The sequence below is a fragment of the Eurytemora carolleeae genome, unplaced genomic scaffold (genome assembly GCF_000591075.1).
Source record: "Eurytemora carolleeae unplaced genomic scaffold, Eaff_2.0 scaffold526, whole genome shotgun sequence".
Lineage (NCBI taxonomy): Eukaryota > Metazoa > Arthropoda > Copepoda > Calanoida > Temoridae > Eurytemora > Eurytemora carolleeae.
The window spans coordinates 13,803-34,682 of NW_019396417.1; the positions used below are offsets into that span (position 1 = coordinate 13,803).

A 20,880-nucleotide genomic window follows, 5' to 3' on the forward strand; every position below is an offset into this window, starting at 1 on the left:
GAAACGTAGTGAGCGATGGGGGGTGCAGGGGGGGGGCGTACCCCCCGTAAATTTTTAAAAGAAATAAGCATTAAAGGTGAGTAATTTAAGTGCTAAAAACAGAAAATTACTCTTATAGTATGTAAAAATATTTCTACCTTAGAGCTGCACTTACAATTTTTTCATTCAGACGTATTAATTTATAAAAAATATATTTTCCATTTTCATTGGCATTACGTAATTTCAAATTACAATTTTACATATTGTTTAAGATTAAGATATTAACTTCAAAAGCTTGTTCAGGGTATTTTTTCATGTGACTTATTAAATTACAAGTTCCCCCAAAGGATGCGATTTCAAGAATGTAGAGTTGAAATCTGTTCTTAACTCCTATTCTTTGTGGTTAGCCATGTAGATAATAGCTATGGGATATTGCTAGATTCGTTTTACAGAAACTTTTGGACTTTTTAAAGATTTACGGGTTCAACGATTTGACATTGTCTTCTGTAGAAGTTTACTATTTTCAAACATGCAAATTTGTTATCCTAGATGAAAACATAAGGCAAAAACAAACTAAAATGATCGTTTTAAAACCCCAAAAACTATCGTTTTTGCCTTATATTTTCTTCGAGGGTAACAAATTTGCATGTCTGGTAAACTTCTACACGTGGAACCTTCTCATATTGCCGTAATACCTTTTAAAAGTCTAAAAACATCAAAAGTTCCTGTAAAATGAATCTGGATATTGCCCATCCCTATCAAAATCTTAAAAAATAAATTATTTAGATGTAAACTACTAAATATGAGGATTAAAAGTAAAGTTTGCTAAATCTATCTTCATATAAATCATGTCTAAATCAACATGTATACTCTGTTAAAGTGTAACTTCTATTTATAAAAAAAATCGAGAATTTACTGACATTTATTCTAATAAAAATCAATTTACTCCAAAACAATAGAAATTTAATCATTATATTTACCAAAATATAGTTGCATTAAAATTCTAGCTTGAAAAATGATAAAATATTTTCAAATTCTAACTTAAAAATGCATTTTTGTACAGCTGAAGTTTTGTAAAAAAATTACTTGGTATGAAAATTACGAATATATACGTATCTTTTATGTTTTTTATCAAACTTTCAAACTCTAAAATAAACAAATTTTTTAAAGTAAAAAAGCCGAAAAAATACGTAAAAATGCCTAAAATAAAATTTTTAAACTTAAAAAAAAAATTATTTGGTATGAAATTTTCGAAAATATATGTATTTTTAGGTTTGCATCAAATTTTTATACTAAAAAAAATTACAATTTTTTCAGTAAAGAAAAACCCGAAAGATACGTAAAAATACGTAAAATAAAAACCTAAAAACCTTAAAAATTTCTTGATTAAATGTATACGTAATTATTCGTAAAAATACGTCTCTGGAAATCCTAAGCTTTAAAAAAGCCGGTTGATAAACAGTAAACCCTTAATAACGAATACATCGAAAGAATTCATCAAATGTCGTATTCTTCACTCTCTGATAATGGAATGTTGGAGATATTTAGTTTTTTAATTAAATGATTATATGGAACTCTTCAAAACTGTTCCCGCATATTCATGGCTATTTATTTATTTTCGCAAATATACTGAAATGTACGTCATATACAGGGTGTCCCAAAAAGCATGGGAATTCAGTGACGAATTCGATATCGTCTTTGTTATGAATTAGCATTGTAATACCTGATTCCAAAAGTCATAATATTATTATGTCTGCTAGAATTTATTTTACGAAAAGGGTAAAAGACTTTAAAGGTGTGTCTATAATGTCTCTGCAAGATGAACAGTGAAGACGGACAAGTTTACTCTGTTTGTAATTGTATACTGCAGTTTTCTTGTTTTACTAAGTACAACCATATGCAGTCAAAATATAAACAAACAAAATGTGAACATAGGAGACGAAACTCTTACAGATTACAGCTTTCTCAGTAGGTATCACTATACTAAATCAAAGATTTTTTTGAAAAGACTGAATTCGTCACTGAATTCCCATGTTTATTTGGACACCCTGAAGTATAAAACTCATTGAAAAATTGTCAAGACGACATTTGATAAATTCTTCCGATGTATTCGTTATTAAGGGTTTCACTGTATGATAAATACGTAAATATACGTAACTTTGCCAAAAAGTTGAGAATAAGAAATTTAATGTGTAAATACCTAATAATACGTATACCTATATAGAGGCTGTAGATTCTAAAGTTTTCAGGTTACTAGGGTTTTTTTGGATTCTTTGAATGGATGGTACTGGATTAAGGCAAATGTTTTTAGCTCAGCTCAGATTATTCTTATTCCTGGATTAATTTTATATTAAGCCGATAAAGAAATAGATAAAATTAAAACCTGACCTTGAGTAACAAATTAATTTTACTCACATAACTACGGGTTTATTATTACAGATGTTACAAAACTTTACATTTAAAGTAAGCTTATTTTATTTTAAAGGAATTAATAACATTAATTTTTTCCATCAGTTTCTTCTTGCTTGTCTCGCTCATTCTGAAACATAACATGGTCAATCAAAGTGCTTCTGGACCCGTCCGCCCCCATCCCCTCCACTCCCACCCCTGCTATGTCTAACATAGCAACCTCGATATTAATCATGTATATTCATTTATTTCTATCTGTCTCTAATTAATAAACCAGACTACCTCTTTCAATTTTCAGCGTTTAAAAGGAAACAAAGAGAAGCTGTTAATTGACAACTTCCCATTGTTTCAATGTTTAAGTGTTTATGCTGTTTGAGAGGTTGGTAGAAATCAAAATTTAAACAGAAAGTCGTCTTTAATGTACTGATTTAAACATATTTAAATTCTTTTAAAACATCAGTATATTCGATCTAATAGGACAATTATTTCTAATTTCTAGAAAGTTAAATGACTTATAAGCTACAGGGTGCAGGGTGTCCCATTAAACCTGACAGTTAAAAGACGACTGTCAAGTGGCCATTTGAGATGTAAAATTCCTTATTAATCACAAAATACCCTAAAACATTGTAAGCCTATTTTAATTAGGAGTTAAGAAGAATCTTTAGACATTTTGGGTATATTTAATAAATTAAAATCTTAATATCTTCGGTAATATAGGAAGCACAAAAAAGGCAACCCACATTCTGGAAATGCCAAGGCTACGGGATTTTTGTGACTATAATTGTTTCAAAAATGTATGTACAAGTTCTGGTCAATGAAGAATGCTGCATATTATTTAAAAGTTTAAAGACGACCTTCTAGTCGTCTTACTACTGCATCATGTTTGGTGGGACACCCGTAAGCTCTCCGTAATGCAGGTATCAGGTATCTCATGTGGTTTTAAATAAATTACTTTTGCTGTATCATATTCTGTGTTTTGATCAGCTGATCTTGAAGATATTCTTCTCCATGTTTCTCAATACCTTGCATCAGCTTCAAGTAAACCTAACAACATTCAGCTAAGTAAAGTGGGGCCTATAAAACTGTGGAAAAGGAAGATGACTGTTTAGACTAAAGATATGTAAAGATAAATTTTACTTCAAGGAACTTTATAATGTAGATGTTATAATCTCAAGCATAAGCGATTTTAAGGGGGGGGGGTAGACAGTCCATTACCCCTCCCCCCCCGAGTGAATTTAAGGGGGGAGGGTGTAACCCCAATGGATTTTTACAAAGGTATTATTCCAAAGGCTTTTGACCTGGAACAGGTCATCTATGACCACCGACAGGTTGGTCAACCTAAGAAGAAAGACCCAGAGAGGCTTGCCTCCATTTCGGACAACAGTGTTTTAAATGCCTTTATTTCAAGCAGCCCAAGAAAACTAAATTATCGTAGATTGGAAGAAGGGATGATAATTTTTATTTATTTTTATTTTGTAAAAAAAAATCTTTTATTTTTTAACATTTATTTTTGAATTTGAATTTTAACAAATTTTTATAAAGAGCGCAGTGAATTTATTCTTAGGCTGTTCTATCTTCTCTTTAGCTGCAATCATACGTCTGTTTTCTGTTCCTCTTTTGTAGATCTAAGCATTCTAATCCCTTGTAAGAAAAATGAATTATGCATTTTTACGTATTTCTGCTTTTGTTTCTACCTAATATACTGCATATTTCCCAGAGCTGCAGATCTCATTTTGCCAATTTTCTTTTTCATGCTATTCAATAATTTGATATATTGGCACCAGCAATATCAAATTTAGTATAATGGAAAGTTACTATTTGTGATCAATGCAGAGGTGTCAAATATCTCTGATGCAGTATATTGTGAAATTCTTGATGATTTCTGATTTGCTATTTATGACACATATTCTTAAAAAATGGAAAAATAAAAGTCACTGCTAAGCAGGGTTTGAAAATTCTGTGGATCCATTGTCAGAATTCCACATTGATGATGGTAAATGGGATACGAAAGGTTAGGCAAGGAGTGGATATTTTCGACCAAACAATTCTTGATTCTTGTAACTTCATCTCAGACAGTGCTTCAGAATACAGTCTTGTCTACAGCATCCTTTCCTTGCAGCCAGCAGTTTAAACCGGTTTTTAGTGTATGGTGCACAACCTATCAGGATTCTACTTTCTATGTTTTCATTTTCCTTGTTTCTGGCAAAAGGGAGGGGGAAGAGAAGCAAAGAGAAACCCCTCCTGCTCTGCACTGTTATTTTCTTATTTTCCAAGTAGGGTGTACTGTCATGTTTTATTCCACACAGGGTTCTGTTTAGCCGAAAGAAACTGGAGAAAGTTGTTTAAGAACCATGTGACTGTTCTGAGCTCCGATTAACGTTTACACATATGAACCAGATTCAATTGAAAGAATTAACGTCTTTCCGACGAGTTCCGATACTTAATGACAGCCTGCAACCAGGCTTGTTATTAAGGAGTAAATTTAAAGCTGTCAATAGCAAAACCTGGATCTAGCTAGGCAAAAAACCTCCATTCTTCAGTTAAATACAGCTTTAAAAGATGAATGCAGGCCTTTAATGTTACTCGTAGTTCCATTTATTTCTTTTCCATTTGTGTGCAGGGGTTTAGCCAGGGGATCCCTGGCTAAAGTTTCTCTAATTTGCTATTTTCTCTCTCTCAAACTTTATATCTGAGTACTTTTAGAAGCGCCGAGCAAGACCCAGTTGTTGCTTCTTTGAAAGCTAGATGTAACTGAAAAATTCCTTTATTTAATTAAACCCAAAAATCGTAAAAAAATGCTAAACTGTGCGATCGGGTTCATTTTTTGTGAGAGACACATAAACCCGGGAGTGCAGGTTTAGTCATTGCCCATTGATAAAAGATTTCTTTAATGGATCGTAAGCGCTATTTCAAGTGACCCTCTCTGTAAAGTTGGCATTGCCTGAATAAAAAGTACATCTAAAAACTTTATCCGATCAAGTACAAATTGTATAAAATATAGCTTAAAAAAAATTCAGAATTAAACAATTTTATACCCACAAAAACGATAAAGGATTATTAAGCACCATCAAACTCCATAAATGTTTTAAATTTTTTGATTTAATGGGGAATTTTCAAAATAAAGAAAAAGAAGGCTTTGTCCCTATCGGTATTGACTTTTATCAGAATAGGCGAATATTCTTTTTTCTTCAAAAACAGCTCACAAATGAAACAAAATTTCAAAGCTAGAATTGTCTTTGTTGAGTTAGATCAAATATCTGGGATCTACTCTACCCGTGGTTAGATTTCTAACCTTCCTGTCTGTATTAGATATCTGAAAATCAAGGATGAATTGAACTTAATTAAGTATCTGGGATCTACTTCTTTATAGTATACCTGAGATTCAAGGATGGATTGAACTAGATCAAATCAAGTATCAGGGATCTGCTCTACACTCTATAGATAGTAGATACTAGATAGAACCTCCCTGTGTGTATAGTATACCTGAGAATCAAGGATGGATTGAATTAGATCAAGTAAATGGGATGGATCTTCTCAGATAGTAGATACTAGATAAAACTTCCCTGTCTGTAATGTACAGTATACCTGAGATTCAAGGATGGATTGAGCTAGATCAAGTTTCTGGGATCTGCTCTACACTCTATAGATAGAAGATACTAGATAGAACCTCTCTATCTGTATAGTATACCTGAGAATCACGGATGGATTGAACTAGATCAAGTATCTGGGATCTTCTCTGAGCATCTGCAGCTAGATAATGTCTGGATAATTCATCTAGTTCCCTGAGCAGAAGTAAAGGAAATTGTCGATTTTAAGTGAACCTCAATTCAAAACGTTACAAGCCCGATTCTAAATGGTACTTTTCAGTCCTTTTCATGACTTAAATTAGGAAGATATCTTCGTTTTTCTGTAAACTCTCTTCATTTTCTTTCTGATCTGTACTGCACAAACCCCTAAATTTTCAGACAGAAAAAAACAAGCTAACCAAGATAATGGTTCATTTTTGATCGGGCATTCAATTCTGGGTTAAAGGGTCTCGAGAAATGACACCAAGATTCCGTTTAATTAACAAATTCAGCCAAAAATATTTGAACTAATGTCAAGATTATGTAGATATGAAGATAAATTATAAGAGGTTTAAATTTCGATGTGAAATGACAAGCCATGAATCATGTATTTTAGTCCAAAGAATTCTAAAAATTGGACATTTTGCCTTATTTTGTGAACAATCCCTTTAATTCGTCATATATACCTAGTACACCCTGGGCGTTGTAAATAAAGTCCTGTTTCCGATGAAATAAAGTCACGAAGGTCGTCTTCTGTAAAATCTCCATTTAATCGGCGGATTTCTTTTATTTCTCCACCAGAGCTAAAACAAAGAAAACAGGGACAATGGCAATTCTGAAAAAACTTAAATTTCTAGAGTATATACAATATACAGGGTCACCCACAAAAGATGAGTTTATTACTATGTTTTCTTAATTGAACTTAAAAATTACAGTTTCCCAAAAGAAAAAAAAGAATGCCGCCCCTTTCTTGATTTCTGTAATACCTAGAGTATAGAATGGTTATTGGTGCGGTTACTTTGTCCATCTGAACACCTTAAAGGGTGTTTAAAAAAACTGCACACTTTTTTCTCTGAGAGGCTTCCTTCTTACCCGATCATAATGCAATAAATATCACAAAGTCTTATGGATGTCAGGACCATGTCAAAAAAATTAATCGGATTTGGTCATCCCATGCTCTGAATAACTGCTCTTCGTATCTTAGGGATAAAACTGATTAGCCTACGCAGGTCAGGAGTTCCTTGTTTTACATCACTGTGTTTCAGTTGACAGAGATTTTTTCATTTCATCCTTGCAACCTTATTTTTTCATTATGCCCCAATTATTCTCAATTATAATAGGCCGGACATTGTTAAACTTTATGGACATTGTCAAGTCTAAACCAAATTTTGATTTAAACTATTGCTGACAGTATGAGAGGCTGGCAGTGGTGGCAGTTCGTTCTTCCAGCAAGCTCAGCCCTCAAGGACCAGGTAAGAGTTAATTTACACCAGGTTTAGGATAGTTAGAACATTCCTTTAAATACATCTAATCAGATTTTTGTCCTTTTTAAGCCAGTTTTGGACCATTCTTAGTTTTGCCACAAGGTTCTAATGCAAGGAAAGTTATTTAAGAGGAGTACGCATCTTTTGTACTGCAGTGTATTGTCACTGGGCGGTAATGTAAACACAAGACGGATGTTGAAGCCTGACATGGGATCCATCTTTTACATAAAAAAATCAAGGAATTATTCTGGTCATGGGAAACTATTATGTGAATTATCAAAATTTTAAAAATCTATAATGCTTTAAACCTCCTCGGATGCTAAACGATCATTGATGCATCTATTCTTGTTTCCAAATTCCGCCCAGAGAGAACTGATTTCAATATGTACGCAGAGTATACACAACTGCAATTCACTTTCGACATTACAACCTTGGTTTTGAAAATGTTTTTTTTGCACGTAGCGTTATCAGTTCCCTCTCAACAGGTTGAGTTGACCAAATCCAAATCCGACAATTTTTTTTACATAGTTTTAACATCCTAGAGACCTTGTGATATTAATTTCATTATGATCAGGTAACAAATTTGCCTCTGAGAGAAAAAAGTGTGAAGCGTTTGGTTTTTTTAATATTAAAAATATAAAAATATCCACAAGAGATGTTATTTTAGCCGTGAATTACTTTGTTAAATCATTCTTCAATTGATATCTTCGGTCAGAGTAAAATTTTACACATCTCTGATTATTGTGGAGCCTGTAAAAAATTAAAAAATGTTAAAAAGTTTCCCAAACATGAAGCCAATACTCAAAGTATATACTAACTGCGAAATCCATATAACGTTCCTCTTTAGATCACTTTTCACAAACAAAATTACCATAATTGTTTGCTAAATCCATGTTTGTTTTCTCTCCATAGTCCCGAACTTGAACCTAAAAAATATTATCTTTAATATCAAACTAAACGGGACTGCGAGTGTCCATGCTATTTCAAGTAAACCCGATTTACTCACTCCGGTACCGGTTAAACCTTAGTCTGAGCAAATTCATTTAGTTGTCCTTTTTTTATGAACATTTTATGTAATTTCAAGATTGCATTTTCAAATTCATTATTCGTCTTAAAATGTTCATGCTTAGCGGGACACAGAGTGTCTTATTCTTTACCTGTGCCATCAGTATTGCATCCTCAATGACCAACTGTAAAAAAAATTAACATTAAATTTACATTTTTCAGTTTAAATTACAATTTTTTGCTACTACTTTAGGGTAAAAGGGAAGTAAACTTTAATTTGGGAAGCTTATAATCCGCGTAAACCTGTTTAGTGATACACCCTGTACCTATTTAGTTATACACCCTGTACCTGTTTAGTGATACACCTTGTACCTGTTTAGTTATACACCTTGTACCTATTTAGTGATATACCCTGTACCTGTTTAGTGATACACCTTGTACCTATTTAGTTATACACCCTGTACCTGTTTAGTGATACACCCTGTACCTGTTTAGTTATACACCCTGTACCTGTTTAGTGATACACCTTGTACCTGTTTAGTTATACACCTTGTTTTAGTTATACACCCTGTACCTGTTTAGTGATACACCTTGTACCTATTTAGTTATACACCCTGTACCTGTTTAGTGATACACCTTGTACATGTTTAGTGAGACACCCTGTACCTGTTTAGTGAGACACCCTGTAGCTGTTTAGTGATATACCCTGTACCTGTTCAGTGAGACACCCTGTACCTGTTTAGTGAGACACCTTGTACTTGTTTAGTGATATACCCTTTATCTGTTCAGTGATACACCCTGTACCTGTTTTTGAGACACCCTGTACCTGTTTAGTGAGACACCCTGTACCTGTTTTGCTACTTTCCCAAAGTTTTTATGCGTATCCCCTACAGGGTAGAAAAGATCAAATTTTACTACAGTGTACTCAAACTAACATGTGTCTGCATATGATACAATTAAAATTAAGAAATACAAAAATTCTGTAAATTTATTCGACCTCTATCTAAAGAGGATTTTCCAGATTCGCAAGGTCACTTTTCTAACTTAAAATTGTTCAATTTTGATAATTCCTATATTATTTTCCTGCAGAAGAAATGCACAAGTCACTTTTGAAGAGAAATGACAAATAAAAATTATTAATTTTTAAACTTTTAAACATGGATATCTAATAAATATTTGAAATTGTAAAAATCTTTTTGTGAATCAGACATTCCACTCAATAAATGATAAATGGCTAGAAATTAAGTTAACAACCCCTGTAAGAACGACTAAAGAAAAAAAGTAAGGAACTCTTTTCCTAAACCAAAAATGGATCATTTGAAGTGTTTTTATTTTATTTATTTATAATATCTATGTTTTGTTCCTTGAATAGCATTTTTGTAAACGTAATAGTGTCCAACATTACCACACCTATATAATAAAATTGATTGATTGAAAATGCTTATTAGATCATCCTTAAAATCAAAATTTTTGTATTAAACCTTTTAAAAATCAATACATGTACGTCTTTAAGTGCCCTCTGTCTATAGCATGTTTGAATCACAACGGCAATCTTTAGATTTTTGTCCGATAAATAATGAATATCCATGTTTTTTATTGTTCCTTTTCCTTTTCATTTGTGGATTCTCTACAAAAGTGACTTTTCAGACCTAAAAAAACGTTATCTTTAACATTATTTACCAGATTAGTGTTTCAAGGATACCGTTGTGAATCGGACATTCTCTCTTTTAATTGGAGGGTCTCTTGAAATTAAGATATCCATCTAAATCTCGAACCTCGGTGTTTATATCAGTACAATTAAGACGACCTTTCTATTTACTTTTTTATTTTCAACAAGCTTTTTTCAAATCACAAGTTTACAATTGTAAACAAAAAGAAGATGTTAATTGACAGCTCTTCTCTTTCTTTCATGTTTATGTGTAACTCTGCTGTTTTAAAGCTTGATAAAGATTAAAATTTATTTCAAAAGTCGTCTTTATTGTATTGATAAATATGAATTCAAACCTTATAGAAATCCAACGTATAGCAAGAAGGCTTATTTTGCGGGAGAATATTTTTTATATTTTTGAGAAATTAAACGTTTTTGTAAAACATTGTAGCTTATCATTATCATTAGCATTATTTCTTTTTTTTTTTAACATACCCTAGACGTTAAAGGAGCAAAATAGTTTAATATGTACATTTGTACTGCTCTCTATTGTGTTTAAGGTCCCCCAGATTTTATTATGTACTGACACCATAAATGAATGATTATATGGCTATGCATAAAATTGCGTGTTACTATTAAAAAAAATATTTTATAAAAATGCTATCTACAGTTTTATACAAAATTTATATATAAAAAATTCTTAAAAGTATAAAAAAAGTTCTCCAGTAATGCTAAGATCACTTCATAAAATTCCGTTTTACCATTTAAATAAAAGGATTTTATGAAAATTATATCTACTTTACACTGATTATTTAATTTCTCAAAAATATAAAAAATGTTCTCCCGGAAAATACGCCCTGTTGCTATACGTAGCGGTTCCTATACGTCGGATTTCTATAAGGTTTGACTTCATAAATACGACGACTGAATAATATTTAAAAATGTGAAAGCAAAAAATCTGGAATTTGATCTTGTGAGGAATTCAATAATCTTAAGTTCAACTCAAATATACCGATTTATTTGTGAGAAACGTAGTTTAATTTTTACGTCACTAAAATTAAAGAATAAAATTGCATTTATCAAATGAAAGAACTCAATTTAATTTAGTGCAATTTTTCCAATCTTATTATACATAATGTTTAAAGAGGTTTAATGCACTTACCAGCGAGCTGGGAAGAAAATGCGAAATGGATTTGCAAACTGATTGCAGAAACAAGAAGAAGGTTCATTCTACGACTAAATTATTGAATGTCACTGCAGTTTTATTTTTAAAAAAAAACTGTTTAATAGACTGTCGATGTAATTTAAAAAGGGGCCCTAAATTTCAGCGTACATGCTAGATTCACAATAGTGCTCTTTATCCCTTTATCGGATTAATAACGGCAAAGTATTATCATGTTTCAGCTCCATAGAAAGGATATAATTTCTCTTTATTTTCTGCATTTTGTCTGCTGCATAAATCTGCAAATCTCTTTTCTAAGGAACCGCAAAAAAATATTACATTTTTAGCTGGAAACCTCGGGATAACTCCATCTTTTTGCCAAACATAAAGGTTTAAATATAACTGGTGTGAATCGACCATGTCACTGTAATTAAAGTAAAAAAAGTATCGCTGGAAATTACATCTTAACTTATTTTAATTTTCAATGTGATGAGTTATTAACTCTGATGCATTACTAGTATTGTATTATTATGTGTTGCCTCAAATATAAGTATTTATCTTAAAGATAACTAAACTATCAATTACTTTATATTAGGAAGATAAGAATTCAAATTGTCGTCTTTTTAAAGTAAAGTATGGTTACTACTAATAGAGCAGAAATAAAGTATTTATCGCATAAACAACCTTTAAAAACATATTATTATTAATGTTTATGTTTGTGCTTTTTAAAGTTATAAGACTCACATTAAAAAAATATTTTTTCGTAATTTATCCATACCCTTAGTTTTAGAATTTACATATTAGACCTTAGATTGCAGTACTGAATCTTAATAATTGCAGTACATATTGCAATATCTCGTACTATTACAATAATATCTGCAGTACGCGTCATATTTCTTCGATTTCATAATTGTTTTCAGTTAGTTTGTATCAACCATAATGACAGTAATATAACATCGTTAAATCTATTCGAATTTGGCTGTACTATCTGTATGTTAATCTGTTCGAATTTAGCTGTATTATCTGTATGTAAATCTGTTCGAATTTGGCTGTATTATCTGTATGTAAATCTGTTCAAATTTGGCTGTATTATCTGTATGTAAATCTGTTCGAATTTGGCTGTATTATCTGTATTAAATCTGTATTATCTGTATGTAAATCTGTTCAAATTTGGCTGTATTTTCTGTATGTAAATCTGTTCGAATTTTGGCTGTATTATCTGTATGTAAATCTGTTGGAATTGGATTTAAACCTAATAATGACCCCGTTGCTAATTTTATGTTTAATACTACTAGAATATTAATGATTTATTTATCTATATATACATAAAACAATGGTTTAAAGTGATTCTTTTATCGGGAAAACTCCATTTCTTTTATACCTCTTCTATGTTCTAATAGCTTTAGTGTGAAAAACTTCCCATTGAAGTATTCTTAATATTATACTTGCAGCATCCATACCGGGTGGATCAAAGTAAAAATAATTATGTATGTATTATTTACGGTGTACTAGACATGATGTATCTAAATTTTCTAACGGAAAATGTGATGTCTCAATCAAACTTCCTCTTTGTTTTTAATCATTGTTTGTGCATTTTGACGAAATTTCTTAATGTATATTTTTTTAGATGATTAACAAATTTTGGGTAACAATGGTGGCCAGCTTCCTTCAGCTTGGAATTCAGGTCATCATTAAAATAAGTTTTAAAATAAAAATTCAACTTTTTTAAATGTTCATTATTAAATAACAATGTTCCCTCAATGAACTAAACTGAAGTAGAGGGTAAATGTGACCCCTAGTTTTGATTATACGTTTAAGTTAAAGATATATATAAATTCAGTGTCCCATATGATATAAGATTATCTCCAAGCTTTAATGCAAAAATAAACACATAATACTTATAAAAAAACCTAGCATTTTTTGCAAGACAATTTTATTTTGGCCTTAAACCTGAAAACAATATAAGATTTAAATCTTACCTGAAATTTACTTAAGTACGGTTACAAATAAGAATGTCAAAACACTTTTGTTCTTCTCAAAAGCTCTTCAATAAAATGATTGAAAACATATAAGATTTGAATCTTATGTCAAATGTAATTTTTATAAAATGTCTATTTGATTTAGCGGAATTCGGAGTTTGAAATTGCATGCAACCTTTTTAATCCTTATTTTTTTACCATTCTACCATAGGTGGAAGGAGAAGGTTTGTTGAGACCTGAACCTTTAGCGAATTCTCTGATGGCCGAAAACTTATGGCATAATCTATTTATTAAAGGTTAACGTTTTTTCAAACTAAAAGAACTTTCAACATGTTTTTAAAGTTACTCTCTATAGAATTTACAATGTTTCTTTTTAAAGTTACGTCTACACAAAGATAACCTCCAAATTATATTCTTTAGTCGGGGCATTCGTTTCTTTAACAGAACTTTTCATATTCTTGTATAGCTTACTTAAAACTTAAATATTTTAAGGGTATAAGGGTCATGATGATAAGGGTTGACCTTCTTTTAAAAAGAGATGCATGTCTGATTCACAATGGTATCCTTCAGAATTTATACCTTTGTCTGAGAAAAAGTTAAGACATTTTGACTGTTATTGACAATTTTTAAAAGTGACTTGCAAAAGTATGCATTAGTGAGAATCTTGTTCAAGCCAAAAAAAAAGATTTTTTACTCATTGTTACTTAATAAAGGTTTAAAGGGTTCCGTTGTATTTCGGACTTGCCACTCTAGAACTGGAAGGTCACTCGTTATGGCGGAGACATAGCTTTGATCGTTTTCAGTTTGTTTTAGAGGTTTTTGGACCTTTTAAAGACGCCAAACAAATAATGGGAATTCAAAACATTTGAAAAGTTGAAAACTGGATTCTGTAAAATTCCAAAACTTAAAAGTTTTTTTTAAGAATATAAAAATGATGTCCGTCTCCTAGATGTATAATTATTAAGTTTAGATGATGGAAGAACTGTTTATGAGTATTCTTCAGATAAATATACGAAGGACACCATTGACCAGGAGATAGATTCAGATGCATTGTGTCAGGGTCTTCACAAGGTTAGCTGTTATTTTTACCGGGGGAGGGGGGAGGGGGGGATTGGTTATCCTTTTTAAAATCCTGAAATTTTCTTTTTACAGCCATAAAAGTAGAAAGTCGTATTTATTAAGTTTTTAAACTACAAGTGTTGCATGAGAATTGGAAACTATAATGTTATGAGTCACAATCATTACAAACATACAAATTGTGTTTCTTTCATCTCTTTAGAAGATTGAATAAAGAGGACTTTTATTTCTGTTATACTGGATCATTGTCAATAATATTGTTTGTAAATTCAGTTTTAAAATAATTGAGCCTATGCTACAAGCTCAAATGTTGCAATTTGATGATTTAAACTTTTGATATTGCAAACTTAGTTTATTTGATCTAACAGATATTATAGTTTAAAATATCTAAGGTCAACTATACTGGGCTGCATCGATAAACGGATTAGGAAATCAGAGTTTGTGGCAAAAACTCATTTCCTTTGACGTATTATAAATTACGATATCTTAAAATTTCAGAATTCTGACAACCATCACACCTCTGATGTCAAGAAGTGGCTAGAAAATTTTCTCCAAAGGTATTTGATTTTCTGAAATGGTAATATTAATTGATCCAATATTAACAATAGTACCCTAAAATCCTTAGTCTCAGCATAATGTACAGGTGTTCTTGTATTTCAATCTAAAAATTGATAATTTTCAAGAGTTTTCTTTTTAAATGGAACTAGGGTATCTATGCAGTATAAACATATAAAAACGGCGCTCTCTTTCCAATTTTAACCCAGTTATAGGGTAAATGTCCCTCTAGCTTTAGTGATGATGACAGTCCCTTTATTCAAAATCTGCTGATTCTAATTCAATTATTTTTTGCCAGGGTTAATTTGCAAATTATTGAGAGCTATCTTGATCCAATGGAATTCCAGCTTTTAAAGAAGAGACAACTCAAGCGAAATAAGAGGTCCATAATGAAGTCAGAAGACGGGTTTCAGCGGAGAAATTCTGATTTAAAGGAATTGAAGACGTAATTTCAATGTACTAGCCATTTATAGACTCGTATTCGATTCACAACGGTAACCTTAAAAGATTTATCAAATAAAGAATTAATGAGATAACCATAATTTTTTGGAAAATTAATTATTTAAATTGAGGTTTTCCAGTGATTTTCGGATTTCTTTTTCAGAAATAATGGAGGATTTTGTCAGAATTAAAAAGTTCTCCATATTATTTATGCGATAAAGGTTGAAAGAGTACTGTTGTTAATCGAGCAGGACCCTCTTTGTACGCAGTGTTTCTTGAAATTACAACGACAATCCATTTTAAGAAATCTGAAGATATCCATTCGTCAAGCGATAATTCATTAATAAGGAATGAAAAGCAGAAGCCAAATTTTTGGACTCACGCTGATATGAATAAAATACTTGGAAATGTTAAATCTTTCCAGAGTCGGAACAGAAATGCAGTGCAGAATACGGTGCAGTGTCATGTAAATAATTTAATAAATAATTTAATTTTGAGCAATATTAATTCTACAAAAAAATGTGAATTGACTCCTAATCCTAGCTGACTCTACATCGGTTTAGAGTAGAGTGTATTCTTAGGGGGAACTCAAAATTTAAAAATGGAGAAACACAATTTTTTAAATTAGAAAATTTTAAAGGAAATCAGACGTTACGGAAACACTCAGAGTTGTCATTTTTTTGACAATGTCAAAACATTAAAGTTCTACAGAATAAAATTTGGGTCTTGCTGAAGTGAAGTGATCTTTCCTCTCACTCTAAACCAATTTATGGTAAGCTAGAAGTCATTTGACAATTTTGTTTTTGTACATATTACTTAGAATAAAATTTTTAATTTCCAAACATTATTTACACGGAACTGCACCCTTATGCAGAATCAGCCGACGTTTTCAACTGTTTTGGGGCAGATAAATTCAAAACTCGGTCAAAATATCCAAGATTCTAATCAGCCCACTCGAAGCAAGAAACATAATAAACGGCCAAGAAAATCTCAAAGAGACATTCCAGTTATGATGTTTGGAGATCCAGTGAATAAATCAAAGACAAAGAGAAATAATAAACCCAATACTAGACCTGAATCTGACTCCTACAGATTGAAATTTAGAAAAAAGAATAATGCCGCGCCATTTTCGGAACCAAGGAAAACAGCTGAAAATTCTCGCATTAATCTGGCAAAATATGACGAGTTGGCGGTAACTTTAGATAAAAAATTTTCGGATAGTCCACCGTCTTTTGGACGAGCAATAGAATCGGAGCCTTCTAGAATATCAAAACCGAAAACCAAAGCTATTAAACATTCTAAAGGATTGAGAGAATCGAGAAGAAAAACAATGTCACTTCGAAAGAATAGTGTTAAACCTAAGAAGAACTTCAAAACCAACAGAAGACAGGTAAGGCCGCCCTGTTAGAAAGACCTTACACTGTTTTTTTTTTAATATTGAACAACTTGAAGAATTTAGAAATGACGAGTATTTTTTCAAATTATTTTAGGTTTCTACAATTTCATTCGGTGAAGAGCAAAACTTACCTGGAATTCGTGAGCTAGCGCAGTCTATCGGTCGACCCACTTTAACTCTAGGTTTATCAACCAACATATCAGTTTCTATGAACGGACTGGCGACACTGCAGTAAGTACAGAGTTTCCCAATAAACTTGTACCATGTACACTGTACACTTACAGGGTTGAACACAGGATGGGACTTCAGAATAGAATGTAATTTTCAGTTACAATTTTGACTCCCTGTAGCTGAACGCTTGATTTTTTCTCGCTTGTTTTTTCTCTTAGCCTTTGAAAAAATATAAAAAGAATATTTTTTAACAGTAAACAAAGTTATACCTTTAGATCGTTATATTATATTGATTGAGGTCTTCATTAAACTCTCAGTCTATGGATAACCCTGTGCAACAAGTGGTGCGTGATATTTTCGTTCAAATTTTTTTTAAATACGAATTTTAATTTATTCATTTCATGTATGTATGTAATGAGTTTAATCTTCAGATATAAAAATATAAAAGACGACCTAATTCTTCTTCAAATAAACTAATCTAAAACTTTTAGAAAGAATTGTCAAATTTTTTCTAAAATTTAACAATTCATGTGCTTATGTCTTTGAGAATTAATTAAGAGGCATGATTTTTTGGTTTGTTCATAATTTTATCACAATACTTTAAATAATTTGTTTCGTTTTGGCCTTTACTTAATACATAATAAATAATTAGTTATACATAAAACAATTTCGATAACATTAAACACCTCAGACTGATAGCGAAGCTTCTAAAAGGGACTGTATGCGTAATTTCAAATGCCTCACCATTTATAGATTCGGTACAATATGGTTCGGTACGGTACGGTTCGGTACGGTACGGTACGGTACAAACGGTACCCTTAACTACAGGGTGTCCCACATCATATTAGATCTAAATTACCATTTTTGGGACTAATTAAAACATTCAAGAAGAATGAATCATTTTGAAAAATTGAATAAGGCTTATATAAAAAATGTTCTTGCAGAAAATGCTAGGTTTTTTGAGTATCATGTGTTTATTTTGGCGTTATGCTTGGAGATAATCTAATATGATATGGGACGCTCTGTACTTTGACTGATCAAGAATGACTAAGATATCTGTTATTAACTTTTAAAAATTTGATGATTTTCAATTTTAGATTTTCTACATATTAGAATTAAGAAATGATTATACTTCAAGCTAGAAAACGATAATATTTTCCAGATTCTTGATCAGACAAAACTTGTCAGGTCACTGTTTTAAATTGGACATTTCATTTATTTATTTAAATAACATAAAGTAAAATCCCTGTAAAAGTACAACAAAAATCTATTTAGATCTGTAAATGTGGAGTTGTATAAAGGTGAAGACTTTCAACTAGTATTAGCTCAAATCAAGCTTGGGCCGGTCAGACTAACCTTTACTCTTCAGGTGAGACCCAGAAAACAGCGAAGACGACATTAAACAAACCTTAAGTTTTCTTATGTTGTTACATAGCAAATATAGTTTCACAAGTAACTTATTAAATCGTTTATTAAATGGGTCTAATACCATTTCAAAATTTCTGTGTCAATGTTTATTTGACTATATAAAGCCATAACTTGGGTCTAAATGTTTTCGTTTTTAACTGATAAAAAATGATGTTTAGCGAAAATTTTTATACTTGGAAGCTGTCCACTTCCTTGTCTCATACTTGTAAACTCTCCTTGCATGGTTAAATCTAAATTGAGGACAAATAAATAAATAGTTTAATCTGCCAGCATTAAGTTAGTTTTTAACTCATTTTGTTCATTCAAAAGAAAGAAAATATTTCTGTAGGACCGGGTGGCGCCAAATAATGGGTTTGCAGATGGGCTTGTAGCTGGTACAATCATTTTCAAGGTAAAGAACAGAGTGTTGCAATAAAACAAATATTTTCTTTAATTTTATATTGTCAGTGAATCAACCATCTGAAAGGGACTAGATGATAGCGTAATTTCAAGTCAACCATCATAAAATTATACACATTGATATCTAATCCTTTACTTGATCAGTCAAAGTTTTTACGGCCACAGGTACTGTTGCAATCTTTGCATGGAGTTTCACTTGAAATTACGCTTACTGTCCTAAAAAAAATAAGCTGGAGGCATTCAAACAATTTTAGTTTTATTTAAGAATTTAAATCTTTGTTTATAATTATATACTAAAAATCTTAGCAAATTTTAACGTTACAAAAACGGCATTCAAGAGACAACATTTTAAAAATCCCATGACTTTGATATCAATCGTTATAAATTAATGCATAAGTAAGTTCACTTAATAATATCGTGCAGATTAAAGACGATTTATAAATTCCATGCTTTTCTAATACGATTCGTCTCGAAATCCTGATCTTATTACTAAATACTGAGGACCAAGTTAATCTTCTTAAAAAAGGCACAAAATGTAATTGATAAATATATTGTTTGACTTTTTTCAGGTGTATAACACAGGTCAAGTAGAGTTTTTATCTTTTCAGCGACTGAACCTTACGCAGGTATAGTTATTATTATTATTATTATTAGGTTTCGCACACATGTTCGATTTTTAATTTTAATTGTTGCGCTATCTGCGTTATTTTCTTATCTTAAATATCAAACAATAATAAAAAAAATTTGCAGACTTTTCAATTTTTTTTGTGCATTTGTAAAAATCGAAATTCTTTTTTTCACTGGAAATTTTTCGTTGGATTTTGCAACTCTTATGTATGGTGTTTTTTTAATATGTTTTGAAAAGTTCAGAAAAACAAAAATGTGTAAATAAATTGTTTCTGTAATTTTAAAAAGATTGAATCACAGAATCTCAGAAAATTTGCAAAATTGTAATTAGAAAATTTGCAATTTCCAGTTCTGGTATAATTTTTACGGAAAAATTGTTTTTCAGTGATTCTTAAGGTTTCAACTAAACAGCGTATATTTAATACTAAGAAGAAAGGAACTAGAGAATTTAAATAACTTTTCCTTAAAAATTAGCCTAGAACTGAAAATTGCGAATTTTCTTATTACAGTTTTGCCAATTTTCTGTGATTCTGTGATTCAATTTTAATAAAATTTTAGATTTAGAGAGAAATTATATGAATGCTCATTTTTGCTTTTCTGAACTTTTGATTTTGAGAGAAAAAAAAGATTCGCGGATTTTCTTTTGGGCCAATGGAGTACCAAAAAAATTACAAATTTTCAAAAATATTGAAAAAACACTATACACCATAGTAGAGTTGCACAAAAAAGGTACAAATTTGCATCAGGCGCCGCAAATCACACTTTATTTGACTCACCCTGTATTTATTTATATATATATCGAGTTATATAGATAACCCGATAATTCGTAATTTTATGACATTGGTAGAGGATGCTTAACGAGTTCTCAAATCTTTTGTTAACGATTACGGAGAGTGATATATTTTGCTTATATCTTTAGTAAACGTTAAAGGGGCCTGTGTACACAGCACAATTGCTGTTTTCGTTGGACTCTCTAGAATCTGAATTAAAGGCTATTAGTTTCTCCCTTTTTTGTTGCATTTGGTCACTAATTCAATAAGATACAAACTTTTATTCTTAATATTCTTAATTTTTTTCTCCAGATTGGTAAACGAGACTCAGTAGAATTCTCTGAATCTCTGGTGCCCCCGTTAGCTACAATGGTTCTGAGAAGAGAGATTAAAAACGGACTGGAAAACTAAATAATTTGTGCTCCAAGAAGCCCCCTTTTTTATTATGAAATAGAACTTTGGTACATTGATTGAAATCTCTTGTCAAGTTTTAGCGGGACCCGTAAAACTGTGTAAAAGGAAGATGACTATTAGTGATATTAAATGCCGTATTTCTATTCCACATTTTTTAATTCCGTCGATTAACAGTTAGCTGAATTAACGGAACGGGTAGGCCCACCAAGTAACCGGTCTGTTTAACTAACAACTAAACGTTTACGAATTGAGAATCACTTCTTTCTACTGTTAACTTAAATGTGCTTTTCTATTTCAAAACTTTGTTAACAGTTTTTCACGTTATTTTTTTAAAATTTAAGTTTTTAACATAACTTCTGTGAGCCCTAAC

At 31.2% G+C, this 20,880-nt stretch overlaps 2 protein-coding genes across 5 annotated transcripts; one reads left to right on the top strand and one right to left on the bottom strand.

Annotated features, from left to right (window-relative positions):
* Positions 1 to 2,436: 2,436 nt before the first annotated feature.
* LOC111702920 (endoplasmic reticulum resident protein 29) lies at positions 2,437 to 11,756 on the bottom strand. 2 transcript variants are annotated; one of them, XM_023474727.1, is made up of 10 exons: positions 11,254 to 11,752; positions 9,807 to 9,853; positions 9,293 to 9,373; positions 8,596 to 8,628; positions 8,310 to 8,364; positions 6,941 to 6,989; positions 6,641 to 6,757; positions 6,077 to 6,170; positions 3,341 to 3,432; positions 2,437 to 2,518 (listed from the first exon to the last, which is right to left on the bottom strand). In XM_023474727.1, the coding sequence occupies exons 1-10, from the start codon at positions 11,318 to 11,320 to the stop codon at positions 2,449 to 2,451; spliced, it is 705 nt and encodes a 234-aa protein (XP_023330495.1). In that variant the 5' UTR covers positions 11,321 to 11,752; the 3' UTR covers positions 2,437 to 2,448. The 2 variants fall into 2 exon arrangements, with proteins under 2 accessions (XP_023330495.1, XP_023330496.1); XM_023474728.1 differs by lacking the exon at positions 9,293 to 9,373 and having other exon boundaries at positions 11,254 to 11,756.
* Positions 11,757 to 12,840: 1,084 nt separating this feature from the next.
* Positions 12,841 to 20,777, top strand: LOC111702921 (uncharacterized). 3 transcript variants are annotated; one of them, XM_023474729.1, is made up of 12 exons: positions 12,841 to 12,937; positions 13,444 to 13,528; positions 14,203 to 14,303; positions 14,808 to 14,866; positions 15,163 to 15,298; positions 15,610 to 15,771; positions 16,180 to 16,695; positions 16,796 to 16,932; positions 18,148 to 18,241; positions 18,629 to 18,691; positions 19,269 to 19,325; positions 20,409 to 20,777. In XM_023474729.1, the coding sequence occupies exons 1-12, from the start codon at positions 12,881 to 12,883 to the stop codon at positions 20,505 to 20,507; spliced, it is 1,566 nt and encodes a 521-aa protein (XP_023330497.1). In that variant the 5' UTR covers positions 12,841 to 12,880; the 3' UTR covers positions 20,508 to 20,777. The 3 variants fall into 3 exon arrangements, with proteins under 3 accessions (XP_023330497.1, XP_023330498.1, XP_023330499.1); XM_023474730.1 differs by having other exon boundaries at positions 15,610 to 15,759; XM_023474731.1 differs by lacking the exon at positions 15,610 to 15,771 and having other exon boundaries at positions 16,213 to 16,695.
* Positions 20,778 to 20,880: the final 103 nt, after the last annotated feature.